General features: G+C 43.2%; 2 protein-coding genes across 2 annotated transcripts in view; one reads left to right on the forward strand and one right to left on the reverse strand.

Moving 5' to 3' along the window:
- Positions 1-938: 938 nt before the first annotated feature.
- Positions 939-2,646, forward strand: ss18l2 (ss18, like 2). The gene is made up of 4 exons (XM_041037926.1): positions 939-1,110; positions 1,411-1,487; positions 1,687-1,771; positions 1,888-2,646. Exons 1-4 carry the CDS (start codon positions 1,042-1,044, stop codon positions 1,945-1,947), a joined length of 291 nt encoding a protein of 96 aa, XP_040893860.1. The 5' UTR covers positions 939-1,041; the 3' UTR covers positions 1,948-2,646.
- A 1,272-nt stretch (positions 2,647-3,918) lies between these two features.
- Positions 3,919-16,015, reverse strand: part of LOC121181750 (granule associated Rac and RHOG effector protein 1-like) — a 31,780-nt gene continuing 19,683 nt past the window's right edge. Inside the window, exons 3-14 of the mRNA XM_041037881.1 lie at positions 15,043-15,255; positions 14,096-14,236; positions 13,745-13,840; positions 13,296-13,457; positions 12,832-12,990; positions 10,177-10,274; positions 8,809-8,934; positions 6,871-7,967; positions 5,715-5,880; positions 5,066-5,203; positions 4,855-4,930; positions 3,919-4,435 (exon numbers count right to left, since the gene is read on the reverse strand). Coding sequence (XP_040893815.1) covers positions 4,106-4,435; positions 4,855-4,930; positions 5,066-5,203; positions 5,715-5,880; positions 6,871-7,967; positions 8,809-8,934; positions 10,177-10,274; positions 12,832-12,990; positions 13,296-13,457; positions 13,745-13,840; positions 14,096-14,236; positions 15,043-15,255 — 2,802 coding nt within the window. The 3' untranslated portion in view covers positions 3,919-4,105. The remainder of the gene's footprint in view (positions 4,436-4,854; positions 4,931-5,065; positions 5,204-5,714; positions 5,881-6,870; positions 7,968-8,808; positions 8,935-10,176; positions 10,275-12,831; positions 12,991-13,295; positions 13,458-13,744; positions 13,841-14,095; positions 14,237-15,042; positions 15,256-16,015) is intronic.

The following is a 16,015-nucleotide window of genomic DNA, read 5'->3' on the forward strand; positions in this document are numbered from 1 at the left end:
TCTAATATTTACAGAATCAGAGTGAACAGAAACATCTAATGATTTTTTAATAGACATAAACTCTGAAATTGTGTAGCACAAAGATCAGACACAGCTCAAGTAACCTGTATATCAGTATCACGTATCCACGTCTTATCTCATAAGATGTGGATTATGTATTTAAATCTTATTACACATCATATCACGACTTACAAATACACACAAATATCTCCAGTGGACTTCTCAGTGGTGAGTAACATCTACAGTATATTCTCTCTATAATTCTGCTCATCTGAATCAGATAATCGCAGGTGCAATGAATAACATCAACATGGTCCAGGTCCTTGCCTCTGTGCTGGCTGACTAATGCACTACACTGAAACAGAGCCATCGTTAATGTTATTACCTGTGCTTTTCCTGCCATGAAGTAAAAAACAAGTCTGCTGTGAAAAAGGCCCATTACCATAAGGAAGTAAATAATTACTTAACATCAATTTGATAAAGTATTTATACTTAACTCTTTAGGTATGGTATGTGATTTAAATATAAAGTACAGTCATTAAATGCATTACCATAATCTAAGGAAGGTTAGCAGGGGGAGAAAGCATAAATATTTCACTGAATTAAATTGCTATTCAACGTGGAATGCTAGAGCTGCCACTTGTGGAAGGTGAAACTGATCCTGAGTCAACTCATTCTCGGCCTGAGGGTGGCACAAGTACACATTTCATGGCGTATAGGCTGGAGGGTAAATAAAATAATCAACATTCTAAATAAACACTCACCGATTTAAAAACCAAAAAAGTAAAAAAGTCGTAGTTATCTTTAAATAACAGACACTAGTGATAAATTAAAATTAAGGCAGAGTTTAAACTGTGCTGAAACCTATGGCCGTATTTTTCAATTTCAGCTGTCCTACCGCAGCTGTCCAGAGGGTGGCGCGAACGCAAATAGAACAACACAGCCGTGCATCAACACATTCGAGGAAGAAGAGAAAGGCGGTTTAGTATAGTGTGCTGTAACAAACATAAACAAATGTTAAACTAACTGCGATTCTGCAAAATGTCGATTGTCTTTGTGCCAAAGAAACTGCGAGGAAAGGCGAAAGTCAACCAAGAAACAATACAGAGGGTAAGACGCCAGCGAAGGATAGTTAACGAAGCAGCTAACTAGCTGTTAGCACGATAACTATGCTGCGAGCGTTAGCGGTTAGCCACTAGCTATTGACTTCACCAATTTATCCATTCATTCACTTTGTTTACTCTCAGCTAGACAACATACATGCTTCCACTATTATACATTTAGCATTGTACTTTGTAGTATCGTGCACGTTGCCTTTATCGTTTCCAGCCACAGTTACACCACTATTGTATGTTAGTCACGTAGTTTGCGTTGTGTAACATGATTTACCTTTTGTTTCGTCTGTCACAGTTGCTGGATGAAAACGACCAGTTAATCAGATGCATCACTGAGTACATGCAGAAAGGTCGAGCGGTGGAGTGTGTGCAGTAAGTCAAGACCGCCATTAGTTCCCTGTCGTCCATTTATTTACCTGTCAGCTTCCTGTCGCATGGCTTAGCCGTGGTTAGCATAGCAATGCAGCAAAATGTCAGCACACTTGTGTGAGTTGTGTGTATATATTATGCTGCTATGTGTTCCTATCCTACGGGTAATTTTTCAGCTGATGTTTTTCTTCCTTTCCAACAGATACCAGCAGATCCTGCACCGCAACATCGTATATCTTGCAACCATAGCTGATGCCAGCCCTGACAACACACCCCCCTCCTCAACTGTAAGGACAAACCACACAGTGCATGAGTCACCACTGCACTTAATCATACAAGGCACAGTGCTTCACTTGGCCAGTGATTTATTCCTAATTGTCTGTGTTACTGTTTATGTTTTCAGTCTACATCCAATGAAACTTCAGCCTCCACACCAGCTGTGAATGGACATGGACAAACATGACGATGGCAGCTTTTGTCAGTGGATCAGAGATGGGACAGTCCTATTGTAGAGAGAACGATTTTATATTACAAGGAAATCTATTTATTATGTTAAGTCTAAACTATTGCTTTTAGTCACGTGACTCGTTTTGGGATCACTGGTGTTTCAGTTCAGTAATGTTATATTTTTTGTCTGTTATGAGAACAAAAACTTTTTGATATCCTCTGAAATTTATATTAAAACATTTTTGTATTTTTGAAAGTTGTTAGTTTTTTTTATTTGTTCTGTTCAGAGAAAGTCCAGTTATAATGAGATGTTTCTTGAGGTGAGGACCTCTTTACCTTTGAGCGACTTTTCAGCAGACAAACCTCAAAGACAGCATTTTGAATTGCTAGTCATTTTTATTCATTTTTTGCATTGCTGGTACACTTGGAAAGATTCAGTTGCCAGCTCAAGAGAACAATAAGCAACATAAGCCAAGCAGTCCCCCTTCATATCTTCTATCAGGGCAACATGTTTTTGTTAATTTTTTTTTTTTTTTTTTTTTAATCTTTTGTAGAAGCCACTAGTAAACCATTTGACACAGCTGAGAAGCTAACGGTTACAGTCCAAGGTCTGTAATGATGTCTTTAAAAAAGGCTGCAACAGTTAGGGAGATAACACAGACAAAAAGCAACAAACCCTATATCTTGATTGTGCAAAGCACATTAACTATAAAAAGATATATATTTATATGTATATACAGCAAACAATTCTCTGTAAACATGTTAAGTATGTTAGTTTTCTGAAAACATGGTGTCGTTTCATAAATACAGGCAACATTGGCATCCGCAAACATCACAAAAAGATAACATTCTGGGCTTTTAAATACAGCCCATTGCCATAGAAACCGAAGAAACAAGGGCTCGAAAACACCCTCATCACATGTTGTTTTAGTGTTTAGCATGGCATATTTGGTAACCTTTATAGATAGATGGTATAGTTCAACTCTGTAGGAAAAAAATGTGCTTTTTCACATATTGGGAGGTGGAAAATGGTGTTGGTGACTGTGTTTCATGTAATATGGCTACAAGAATACTAACATACAGTAATGGTATAACATGTAAGAAAATACAAAAATAAGATTAATACTGTCAATAATTGTACAAGAAAAATATTGTATTATTAAACAGAAGAAAAGTTAGGTTCATGGGAGTTAGTGTCAATCTGGAGCAATCAACCGCCAATTAGAGAGGAGGACGTGAACGCGCTTCCCGGGTGTGAAGATGTTCCCTAATGATCTTATCCAGTAGGGCGTGTCACTTCACTGTTTATCAGTTAGCTCAGGCCTCCGTCTTTCTCTTCAGCACCATTCGTTTTCTCAACAACGCTTTGGTTGGAAATTATATTCTGCAAGTGCTATCAATACCAACATGGCACATAGTTACTGCTATAATTCTTAACTCTGGTCAGTTGTTGGGAAAAAAAAAAAAAAGTAGTGTATTTCTCTCAAATTACACCTCTGCAGTGACTTACTATATTTATGCTGAGCCTGCTCAAAGCCTCTTAATAAAAAGAACTAAATATTTATATTTCAACTTCAGTATTTTACAAGCTATGAAACAGTAGATGGTAGCTGTATTCTGAGTCATCTTGCGTGAGATTTGGCAGTTACAGCTATGTAGACACAGTATATTCATTATGGGCAAAATGAGAGCATTTCAAGCCCCTGCCCCCTTGTAATCCCCTCCTTTACACACACACACACGCACACACACACAATCACACTCTCACACACACACACACGCAGAAGCAAGTGGGCGACGGCCGTGCACGTCTCCAGCTCTTGTCCGAGGAGACGTCAGCTCAACAGACAAAGAGAAACGACCACTAGACTAACTGCTGCCAGCATGACACATGCACCTGTCGTAGTTAAAACATGGCAGTTGAAAAAACTTCAAAATACGTCTCTTTTCCAAATGGAGATGCTTGACATGGAAAAATATAGATACAAAAATGTCGAGCCAGTGTGTATTACTTAATTTTTTTTTTTTTTTTTTTGCCTCTGAGGCTTTGAAATCTTCCAATTCAGTGGGTGTGGACTGTAAAAGGCTGCAGCTCGGCCCACTCAGTGGCTCATCTAACAGAGCTACAGGTCCTCCGTGGCACTTCACCGTGGACTCGTTCAACATTAGATTGGTCAGTACTGGTGAAGGTAGGAGGGCCTGTGCTCGTGTTTGAGGGGGAAGGATTTAAAGCCCTTGGTCATGGGTTTGTGTTGCTGCTGCTGCTGTTGCTGTTGCTGTTGCTGTTGCTGGGTGAAGGGAAAACCAGAGGAGATGCCGGTGGAGGGGGAGCAGTCGCTGGCAGTGGACCACACCGGGGACTGCAGCATCTGCATGGAGTCGCTCCACTGGGAGGAAGGAGGGATGTTCATCTGATACAAGGAAGAGCTGGGATTGGGCATGGTGTTGGTGTGGGTTGAGTGCTGCCATGGTGCTTTGGGAGGCCAGGTTTTAGTTTTGGAGTCCTGTGGAGCACAGTGATCAGTTCAGTTACAAAGTCAGCATGTCAACAGAAGTCACGCCCGAGAATTTAAACCAAACTACAAATCTCAATGCCAAACAATATCTGACTGTTACTGTAAAGTGCCCAACTAATGCTGACGCTTCACTGATGGAAAGGAAGCTGACAGTGACTTCAATTTCTCTGGAGTTCGACCAGTTTGCCTACATTTTCCAATTTTTAAATTGGTGTTGTGTTCAGGGCTGAAACTAATTAATCAATCAATTAATTAATTAACTGACTAATTATTTCAGCTCCACTGGTGAGTGTGTGTACTATTACAACGAATGTAATTCTGTAAAACTTGGTCAAAAGCGAGAAACATAATGTTCTGTACTTTAATCGAATGTGGGGGTGACTTGGTAAAAGTAGGGCAACTCATACTTGGTTATCATCGCCGATGTGATGGAGTGGTGGTGAGGGCAGGGTGCACACCTCCGGCTCACCACAGCTGTGTTTTCTGACAACACAAAAAGTTTACATTAAACCTCATGAGTACTCACATAAAGCACAAAGAGTGTACTGAGCCCCAGTGGGCATTTTTTTTTACAGGTATAACGTGTAAAATAAGACGACAAATGAGTCTGGGACTTACCTCCTTTGTTTAACTGCCGCTACGAGGTCTGGCCCAGAAAACATGGAGAACAGGCTGTCACCATTGGCTGAAGACGTCTCATCGCTGGAGCTGGCTGAGTCCCCCTGATTGGCTGACCAGCTGCTGTTCACGGCCTCACTGAGGACACAACCACAGATAATTCATTCACACACCAACATTACTGAATGTGGTTTACAAGTGAGCTGTCGATCCAGTAATGGCTGCTTGTTTACTTCTGTCTACTTTTCCTGAATCAGTCTCTAAGCAGCATGATGTCTCACACTGGTGGGAAGAATTAAATGACACCGGTCATGATAAAGGTGGTAAATGCCTGACATATTGATGATGTGTGCCGCATTAATAATTCAGCCATAATGTCACACAACACTATTGTGCGCTATGATGAAACAGAGCTTTAAATAACCCTCCAACAGTTCAGCACCACATACTGCTGCTAAAAATACATTCTGAAACATGGTATCAGGGATCTTACGCGTGTGTGCACGTACCTTGATTTTCATATTTGTCTAATTTGCACATGTAAATGAATGAATCTAATTAATATTATTTTATTATTTTTAAACGTAACAATTGTTTTCTCTATAGCCGTGGATCAGTGGTACAGGAGATACCATGTATGAATACCTACCCCTCACTGTAATACTCAGGGTGGGACCAGGCCCTGTGCTGCTCATCAGGCATTGGCCAGTTGCTGCGTGTGTTGCTAGGGTGGCGGATGTGCTGCGCCTGCCGTTTCTGCTGCATGGCCTGACTGACGCCGGCGACGTAACGTGCAAACTCCGGGTCAGAGCCAACTGCGCATGGAAAAGGGAGGATAAACACGACTATGAGTTTCTGACACCCTCAGCTTTTCTCTTTGGCTCCCTGGAGCTCAATCCGTTTAGCCAGACTGTCTACCATAGCAGAAAAATCACAATAGCTGTAAGTCAACTCGGCACAATAGGCCTCGACTGCAATCAAAAGAGTCTGCTGCACTGTAAAAATAGAAACTGACACAGGTTAAACTCAGCATAAACAGTCGACTTACAGTCGCAGCCACACGCAGGGGAAAACAGCTGCTCATACTAACTGAACTACACTGATTATGTTACTCACATCAGAGCCCAGAGTTGTCAGGAATCTGCTTGAATGGCTACAGGACAGTATTTAAATAGGAATTAATAATACTGAATGAAATCAGATTCTTCTGGGAGCATTCTTTGTCAGCTGGCTACTGCAAGAATCTTAATGGTTTCAAATGGGTTATATGAACTCAGGACACCCACAACAACCCTGTGCTGTACATTAGTGACCTGGAAGAATGAACATCTGACTAATAAGTGCACTGAAGTCAGAAAAACACTGCAAAGCTGCCTCTCTGGGACTTTTTTTTTTTTAATGAAACAATGGTGCCAGCAAAGCTCCAGGCCCGATGCTGACATAACGCTCTGTATCTGACTGAGGAGCATGGGAGGTCAAGAAGAACACTCCTATTTGGGCTCTCTCCATGACAAAAGAGGTGGACAGGCAATGATTTTTTAATATAAAAATGGTGCTTAAACCTTTTACATCTTTCATTAAAGAAAGTGTAAGTTCCAATACAGGTAGGATTAGTTGAACCCCACACTAAATATGATTCCTCAGACAAGAAAGCAAAAGAGTTATGGTTATGTTTCACCTCTGTATTATTTATTCTATTACTTCTTGTCTTATAATGAACCACTTGAAAAACGTGTCACTCTCAGTTCGACATGGATGAGCCACAAAACACTCCATGCACATGTGACAGGAAGGTGGAGACTCACCTGCTGGGTCAAATGGCAACGTGTCTCCCAGGACACCAAATACTCCCTCGCTCTGGTCCCTGTTGGGCCAAGTGTTGTTGCGGGGCCCCTGCGGCTTCTGACCGAGCATCTCTGACATGACGCTGTCCATGTAGGTGCTGACCAGGCCCAGGCTGTACAAGTCCGAGCTCAGATCTGGTAGTCCAGGGGATCCCCACTGCCCGATGGGACCCAGAGGTGACAGCCCTGCTGGGGGGCCTTGCGGTGGAGGTTGTTGCCCAGATGTGCCAAGCCACTTGCTTGCCACTCTCTGCTGTGGCAGGACCTGTGGCGGGGTCTGCTGAGGAGGAAGCTGAGGAGGAGGTGGCTGCTGCTGACTGATGGGCTGCACGAGGTGCTGGTAGAACTGCAGGGCTTGTGGAGACGGCTGTTGGGGTGGAGGAGGGGGCTGCTGCTGCTGCTGGGGCTGCTGTTGCTGCGGAGGAGCTGGCTGCGGTTGTGGCTGAGGCTGCTGCTGCTGCTTCTGCACAGATGGAGGCTGGGGCAGGGTCTGAGCTGGGGGCTGCAGGGCACTGTGAGAGATGGACTGGGATGTTGGCGGAGGTCCACTAGGTGGCTTCAGCTCAGCGGGGTTTGCGGACGCCACAGAGTTCCTCCTCTTGACCAGGGGCGAGGCCTGCTGGGATTTACCCATGTTGAATCCTGAGAGAAAGTCGATGACATCCTGCATCTCTTGGTCAGTCGGCAGGTTCATCCCCTGGTCCTCGGACACCGAGCCATTGGCTAACTGGCCTTGCTGTGTAGAGTCTTGGGTGCAGGACAGGCTTCCCATTTGCAGGATACTCTGTAGCCTCCCGTCGCTGTGGCCCAGACTCTTGGCCTTATCCTCCGAGCTACTGGTTAGCATGCTGCGAGATGGGGTGCTAGGGATGGAGTAACTGCCCCCACTATTAGAGCTGGATGAGACCTTCTTGGTGAACTTGGAAGTGAGCTTGGATATTGTTTTGGGCAGTCCACTGGAGGTCTTAGAGCTGGTGCCTGGAGGCAGATCTGCCTGGCCACCATAGTCTGGGCTCTCCCGCTGCAGCTGTATCTGAATAGTGGGCAAGGCCTGCTCTCTGTTGAAGGGAGGAGAAAGACAAATAGGTAACTATTATTAGCTAATAATAGTGTCGTACTGTATTCAGTATTAAAAGTACTTCACGCAGTAAGGTGACTTCAGTTGATAAAGGGTGTTTTCACACTTTCGTTCTGGTTCACTTGGTCCAGACCAAGCGGGAAAAAAACATTACAATTACATTCCCACCGATGTTCACACTGGCTTTGTACAAACAAACCAAGAACCAAGGATTTTGATCATTTAAGCAACAGTGTTTACAGTACAGCATGTACCTTCTGTCTCCTGGATTTCCCCTTACTGGACCCATCTGACTACATAACAGCAATTTGCAATAGAACAGCAACTATCTCAGTAATGTGATTAGCACTAGCCTATTTGAAATTTCAATCAAGAGCCAGTCCTGTTCCGTTTACATTAGGGCTAATATACTTGCTCAAGGCAGATGATGCAAGCCCTTTTTAGGACTGCCCCTCTTATTATTATTATTGTTATTATTAGTAGTTGTATTATTAGACTGTCTTGTTAATTTTCATCCGGTATCATCAAGGCATCATCAGGACCCAAGAGAGGAAATGAAATTCCAGTGACTGACAGCAGGTCAGTCTGCACTTTAATGAGTATATTTATTCTTATGAGTATATTTATGTTCTCTGGTGTCACAAGAAGCTCACAAATAACTGATTATATGCATCATATCGTTCTATCGTAGAGCCAAACAGGTTAAGTGTGACATCAACCTAAATCACAACAGATACACACCACCTGTGCAGACAGCTACCCGGGAAAACTACCTGTTAGAAAATTAGGTGGTTATTTAATGTTATTTAACTTTCACTCACTTTCTCTCCTTCCATCTGTTGATGTCAAACACTGCTGTGTAGAGCATGTCTACTAGACCAAGCGTCTTCTCTGGGTCCAAGCTTCGCTGGAGCAAGGACATGGTGGCTGGGTCCTCCTTCAGACACCTGAACATGTACGCACACACAAACATGCACAACAGGACAGGACATGAACTACAATTCCACACACAATGCCTTGAACACAAAACCCCAGGTGTATTTACAGAACAGAGGAATATTTGTCATGTGATATTGGTAAACAAGAAAAGAAGAACCTAAACAACCACGACAGGGTACTTTTACAGCTCACAGACTGGTTTCCTTATCTGAATGCTGATTCAAACTTCACCAGGAACCGTCTACCCACAAAGTGACAACTAGAATTAAGTTTTAAAGGAATGTGTTTTCACTTTTCTCAAATTACAATGACTTTGCCTTGGCCCGAGATCCATCGGCATATCACACTTAACTGTTCCAGTGGAAGTACCCAGCAGCCAAAGGTACGATGGAGTTTTAAATGGGCAGCACCCAGCCCTAAATGTATAACACTGTATACATACGAAGCAGGTCAGGGTGCATACTGACTCATCAAACACATTAAAAGTAATATTAGGAGAAGTTCATGCTTTCAATAACATTACAAACCTAACTTAAATTAACAACTAAGGACACCATTTGACCTGGTCCAAGCCAAAATGTCATCTGTTGATGTTTATAGTCTTGTTACAGCTGTAAGACGGTCTCAAGCACTGACTGTGAAATGCAGCACAGAGGAAATAGCATGACCACCACCTCCAACCCCCACCCCTCCTGCCCCCAGCACAAGAAAACATTTCTATTTCAGGATGTGGTCGTGTAGTTTAATTATATACTACTGAAGTATGGTTTACGCAAATGTGTTAACACTACATCAAGAAGGTGCAGCAATCAGCGCTTAGTAAATACAGAATACTCTCCAGCCGTCCTCAGTGTGTTGTGAACGTGACATCAGACTGACAGTTTTATATCCCGCTTTAGGGAAATCTTCAGTGTACACCAAAACCATGAATCAACAACATGCTGTCATTTCATTCCCTAATGTCTACTCTGCCATGCCTGACTGTGTGCATTAGATTTACACGAGTCACTTGTCTGCTCACTCTGCTACACACATATGTTGTTGTGTACATAAAACCACATGATCAGATGTTGGTGCCTGTAACCGTACCTGGATTAGAATCCAGTTCATGTTCATATGTTCAAAATGTCTCATTAAGAGCGATTATATTTTTGCCATTTGTGCCAAAAATAAATCTGCCACATGCAGGATGAACGTCTATATAAAAAGTTTTAAAGACTTGTAAGAGCAAAGTTTCTTGATGTACTCACCATGTAGAAGGAACCTGGACCACGACCTTGGAGCCCTCCAGTGTGATCTGGGGAGCATACGCCTCCTTGTTCTCAATCTGTGCTGTATCAACAACCACCTGTTGGGAACACAGACACACACCTGAAACATCGTCTCCCCACAGAAAAGCTTTCTTCACAGCCATTTGTTTCTTTATTGTGAATTCTGCTTGTGCAAGCAATCCACAAATGTTTATAGCACACCGTTTGTTGACTCATTTAGGGCACACGCACAGCTATTTAAACAACTGGGAGAATCAGTTTTCTAACAACAAAACTGATGCATGCTTACAACAAAACCGATTATCCTTTACAGTATCTAAACCAGTTAGATTTAGCACTTTTACCAGCCACAGTAACACGAATAAAACTTCACCACAAGCCTTTCACTCGGTGTCTGGTGTTAATTTCCCACCAAGCATGCGAAAGGTATTTCGAGGTGAGGAAACCGAACGCATTCAATCAGCCAGTGACAATAAACAGAATAGCTTTCCTGGCTGCTGCAAGTCAAATATATTTGCAAGTTCTTTGAAAGTGGCCTTGGCTCCCCGACACCCACGCTGCTGGGTCACAAAGAGGGAGGGAAGGTGGGAGGAGTCTATTTCCTGTGTTGCAGGAAGCTGCCCTATTGTTATTTAAAAAGCAGGTGTATCCTCGGAAACCCCGGGCTGCCCACGTGAGAGAGTCACACATACACACTAACAGTCCATCAGCCATGTTGAAACACATACGACAAGGTCACCGGGAGCAGGAAGGAGGAGGAACAGCAGCAAAACTGATGAGGTCCACTTCTTCGCTAGACTCCCAAAGTCATGACCAGTAGGAAAAAGGGAGTTGCCAGGAACAGAACAGATATGGTGATTCCTACTGTGAGTGTTGCGTGTGTGTGTGTAAAAGACTTTAAATAGGCAGGAGAAAGACTGTGTGTGGGTGTGTGTGGTGCATGACAGTGAGTGTACGGGTCTGTGTATGCAAGTTCTTTAAAAAGTGTGAGGAAGACACTGTGTGTGAGGGTGTGTGTGTGTGTGTGTGTGTGTCTCTGCGAACTGTGTGATCTATTTTGGGTTGAGTGGCGATAGGCTCAGATAAGGAACTAATGCAAAATGCTCATCCATCATCCAGGGATTGTTTTACAGTGAACACGGGGCAGCGGGGCTGGATGGGAACACTCCCTTGGTTTGACACACAAAACAAGGCAGACCACACAGAGGAAATAAACACTGAAGCATAAACACACTGGTGTTACTCTGAGGAGAGTCCTGCTGCTGACCCTCCCTCCCCGTGACTGACTCTTCTTTTCAACAGAGGGGGTTCGTTTGCAGACCCGCCCAGGCGAGCCCATCCTTCACCCAGATGCTGCAGGAATGTTTCTTCCCTTTTGTGTCTCTCCGGTGTTTGTTTACACCTCTCGGCTGCCTCAAAGCAAGCGGACAGATCTCCTCATCTCAATTACAAATCTGACACACAATGGGATGTAAGCTGCCAAACCCGCAGACGCACAAAGGGAGAGGATACAGTAACATCAGCAGAAGTGTCAGTGAAGTACAACAGGCCTGTTCCTGTCAGCATGTCACCTCTTTTCCAGGGCTCTGCACTATCAACTACACTGCAGCGATGGACGTTAACAAGACCAAAATACTGAATGAGGATGCAGGAGAACATTCTACAAACGTGTTTATCTAAGTTCCTCTAGCACAAACACAGAAGTACTCTTACAAGAACAGAGAAAAACTGAGATTTCAGCAGCATAAAATAAACCACACTTCAAGTGTTTGGCGCTTTTGTTCTGTAGAAGTAATAAAATCTTGAAGTGAAAGGGGAGAATATCCAGGAAATAATCCATTATACCTGTGATAGAATTACCTCCTCGCAGCTGTATGGTTCTGCCAACCAGTACAGTTACAGCTTACATTCATGTCTGTCCAGATTCACATAATATAGGTAATGAAGACTTTGAAGGAATTCAATAAAAGGTATTAAGTGTATTTTGGTCAGAATTAGCATATGAATTCTTGAGTTATGGCCAAAATGGTGTTTCGCTGTCACCTCATCCTTGAGTCCAAGTGGAAGTTTCCTTAGATATCGCGTTCACAAGAATGGGATGGACGGACGGACAACCCAAATGGATGCTGCCTCTGGCCACAGCCATCGCCAGCATGGAGGCATAAAAATTATATAGAACTCATAAATCCAACTCAGTACTGCCTTGGCAATGTCATTCGATGACTGCAAACCACATTATTGTTTGCTTAAAAATGGGGTGGTATCCAGAAGCTGTTGTGGCTCATGTTACTCTCAGCTCACAAGAAGCTTCTAGTTAAGAGTTTTAGTTAAATTTCGTGTAGGTAAAATGTAATCCAGTAAACTATTCAGAGCATCTGTTGATATCTAGTCTCAATAAACATGGTGTCCTCTGTTAAATTTAATTTATAATTTATGAGGACAAGATAAAAATTAGGAAACACTTCAACTCATCTGGAGAATCTTCTATAATGACAAGATCCAGGTTTGATCCTTGGAGTCAAACTCCACTGTGTTCATCTCTGACCAAATCGGGAATAATCAGGCAGTACTAGTTTTTATGGCTTTCCACACATAAATACAATAGCAACCCTGGTCTTTAACATCTCTACTCACCAGACCAGCCTGGGCAAACAACAGCTGAACAGCTGTCTTGCAGGCTCCTCTCCAACTGGATGGGCAGACATGGTTGAGGACCTCTGTGACGGGAGAGTCGTCCCTGGGGGTCACTCCGTTCTGGCCCAGCGCCTCCTTAATGAGCTGCAGCATCGTGTGCTGAGGAGACAAAACACAAGAGTCTGCCATCAGTGTCCGCTGATGTTACACTACAGATAACACTAAAAATACAACTGGAATCTTCATTAGCCCACATATCTGCTGAGGTCACTCGATACACAACATTTCTAAAAAAACAAAAATAAAAAATAAAAAGAGCTTTTTTTTCTTAAAACTAGTGAGTCAAAGAAAGTTGATGACATAATAATGAAACAGCTGACAGTAACCAACGGGACAACATTAACTTTTCTGGAAGATAACGGTGTAAAAAGCATGAAGCCAGCCGGTGGGGTCAGGGGTCGTACCGTCTTCAGTTTGAGGTTTTCAGCCGCTGACTCATTGAAGGACACTCCTTTGAGGAAATGTGAGCCAATCTGCACAGGAATGGTGGGCAGCTCACACTGGATGGGCTGGGAGGTGGTTTGCATCCTCCCTGCCTGCTGGGCCTCCACCTCACTGCAGCAGCCCTGCACACACACACACACACAAACACAAACACACACCAGCATGTAAACATATGCACAAAAAACAATAACACATGATGGAGAGACACAGCAAAGAACCAAGCCTTTTGACATTACAAATAAATGACATTTTGAATGAAAATTAGTAAAGATGACCACTGACCAATTTAAAAGTTAAATGAATTAATCTTAGGCTGTATTGTTCCATATACATGATTGTAAATTAACCCCTCACTTCCCATCTTCCTATTAATCTATCAATATTTGACTGATTTTTTGAGTGAACTCACCTCTAAGGCTGCCTCCACAGCTTTGGGGTTAAGATGAAAGCCGGCCTTCAGTGCATACTCACTATGGCCCAGGCTCTCTAGTGCTGCTTTATAGGCCTGGAGATAGGGAGAAAATATGACCTGCTATCAGTCCAACATAGCTTTCATTACCACGAACAATGGGCTTTGATGCTACACCTCTCCTCGTACTGCAAATTCCTAAATAACACTCTCTAGTTCCAATGTGTTATTCAAATAAAATTAAAATTGCCATACATTTACTTGAAGGTGATATTCCCAAGAAAAATCCACAAACAACTGAAATAACAGTGACTGTATTTCCCTGCTAAGGTCTGGAGAGTGATACTGTACCTGTAAAGCATTGTCAATCTTCATGTTGAGCTCCTTCAGCTGGTGCTCAGGGATGGTGGTGTTGTTGGAGCAGAAGAGCTGCTGAACCTGGATGCCTGCCAGGCAGCCATCCCGGCCCCTCTCTCTCAGCCGCGCCGTGGCCTGAGGGCACAGCAGCACACAACAGAGCACAGGGTCAGAATGATGGCGGGGACATCTACACTACTGCAGCACAATCTCACAGAGAGAACACAAAACCTGAGAGTGAGTGGATTGTACTGCAAAAATGAGACAACCAGCATTTTTAAAATGTGATTATAAGGACGTATAGAGAAAGATTCAAATAAAGATAAAAGTTAAAAAGGACAGTTTTTCACTTGAGGTTTTACAGGCCACTTCTCTGCTGATGCGTCTAATGTTTCTAATCTAAGGAAATAGTTTCAGTGACAGAATCAATGTTAAACACTGGGAAAAGCAACTTTTTAGATGATAAAAACCATGTGTGTGGCTTCTGAAACCGAGTCCTGGCTGCCTCCCTCTGCCGAAACAACCCCCCAGCACATTCTACTAGGATCTATCTAGGCCCAGTCCCCTCCAGGGCTAACACTCTGCATACCAGGGCTTAACAGATCAATCATCCCACTATTCTCTTTTCTGCCTCACCGTACACAACAAAGCTCAAAATGGGCCAGAGGGGCTGATCAGCCTGGGGATTACTCAGGTCCTCTTACAAAACAGCCTCCCTTACAAGGGCTGGGTTTAAAAGGGGAGCTGAACATAGCAATGCAGGTTCACAGACACAATGTAGCCCAAAAAAAAGAGGACATAGGAAATTGAGGCTGGAAATCATAAACGGCTGGCATTTCTCAGGAATGTGTAACAGGCTGGCTTTTCACCTCACACAGACAAACCCCATATATCCAAGACTCAGACTGGGAAGAGTCCTGGGGCGCCCTGTGACTGCATACCTCAGCTGCACTTTTCCATGAGCGGGAGGCTTCCTCCAGCTCTGTGAGGGGCCCCAGGTTGGAGCTTTGGGAGCGGGCGTTGGCACAACGCTCCTGGGCCTGGGCAAGAGCCTCTGCCAGACAGGACTGAGCCACAGGTTGGACCTTCTGCAAAGCCTGTGATAGAAACTGGAAGTGGACCTGCATCACCGTCAGGAAGCACCGACCCAGTACCTGGAAAGACACAAAAGACAGTAGTGTTACAACGCACATCATTCTGAGAAACATCCATCTTTAACAGTCATGATGTTCGAGACAGCAAACAATATGGATGTCCTCAGGCTAGGAAACTAACATGCATGTCCAAATGCCTCAGTGACTGCGTCACTCTCTGAATAACCAACTTTTTGTGTTAGCAATAAAATACTGTTTTCTAATAGAACAGGATGTTAAAATAATGACTGGATTCCCTAGTTCTGATATACTGTCCATTTCTAGGACTGTTCAACCAAAAAGATCCAGTAGGAAAGAAACAAAAAGAAAATACAAGACACAAACTACAAACATATCTTGAGCTTGTTATTGTTTGCTTTTCCACACCTTAAGAACAGCTAGTATTATGTTTAACAGGAAAAGTGCAGCTGTTGCAGCATATGCAAATCTGTAAATTTGCAAGTAATTTGTAAGACATTTTTCTTCACAAATCAAAAAACAAATTCACTGGAAGTTACACTATGTAGTTCAAACAGGACATCTGTCCGGACATGAGCTGTAGTATTAAAAAGTTGACACATCCATCGTATGTTTTTAGACAGAATCCACCAAATGCAGTGAAGTGTGTCAGCAGATTGCCTTCAGGCTGCTTCTTTTAATGATGATAAAATGAATAATTAAAAACAAATTTAGAAAAGAAGATGAGGAACCCTGGAAGAACACCATCCCCCAACATGATAGATGGCCATGACACAATCTGGTTACACCAACAGACCAAAAT

The sequence above is a fragment of the Toxotes jaculatrix genome, chromosome 1, assembly GCF_017976425.1.
Source record: "Toxotes jaculatrix isolate fToxJac2 chromosome 1, fToxJac2.pri, whole genome shotgun sequence".
Classification (NCBI taxonomy): Eukaryota; Metazoa; Chordata; class Actinopteri; family Toxotidae; genus Toxotes; species Toxotes jaculatrix.

What these genes read in the sequence shown, in the direction of transcription:
- ss18l2 (XM_041037926.1), top strand. Translation starts at nt 1,042, where the DNA reads ATGTCGATTGTCTTTGTGCCAAAGAAACTGCGAGGAAAGGCGAAAGTC. An exon ending in ACCAAGAAACAATACAGAGG is followed by an intron (nt 1,111 to 1,410) that starts GTAAGACGCCAG and finishes CGTCTGTCACAG; the next exon opens with TTGCTGGATGAAAACGACCA. An exon ending in ACACACCCCCCTCCTCAACT is followed by an intron (nt 1,772 to 1,887) that starts GTAAGGACAAAC and finishes TTATGTTTTCAG; the next exon opens with TCTACATCCAATGAAACTTC.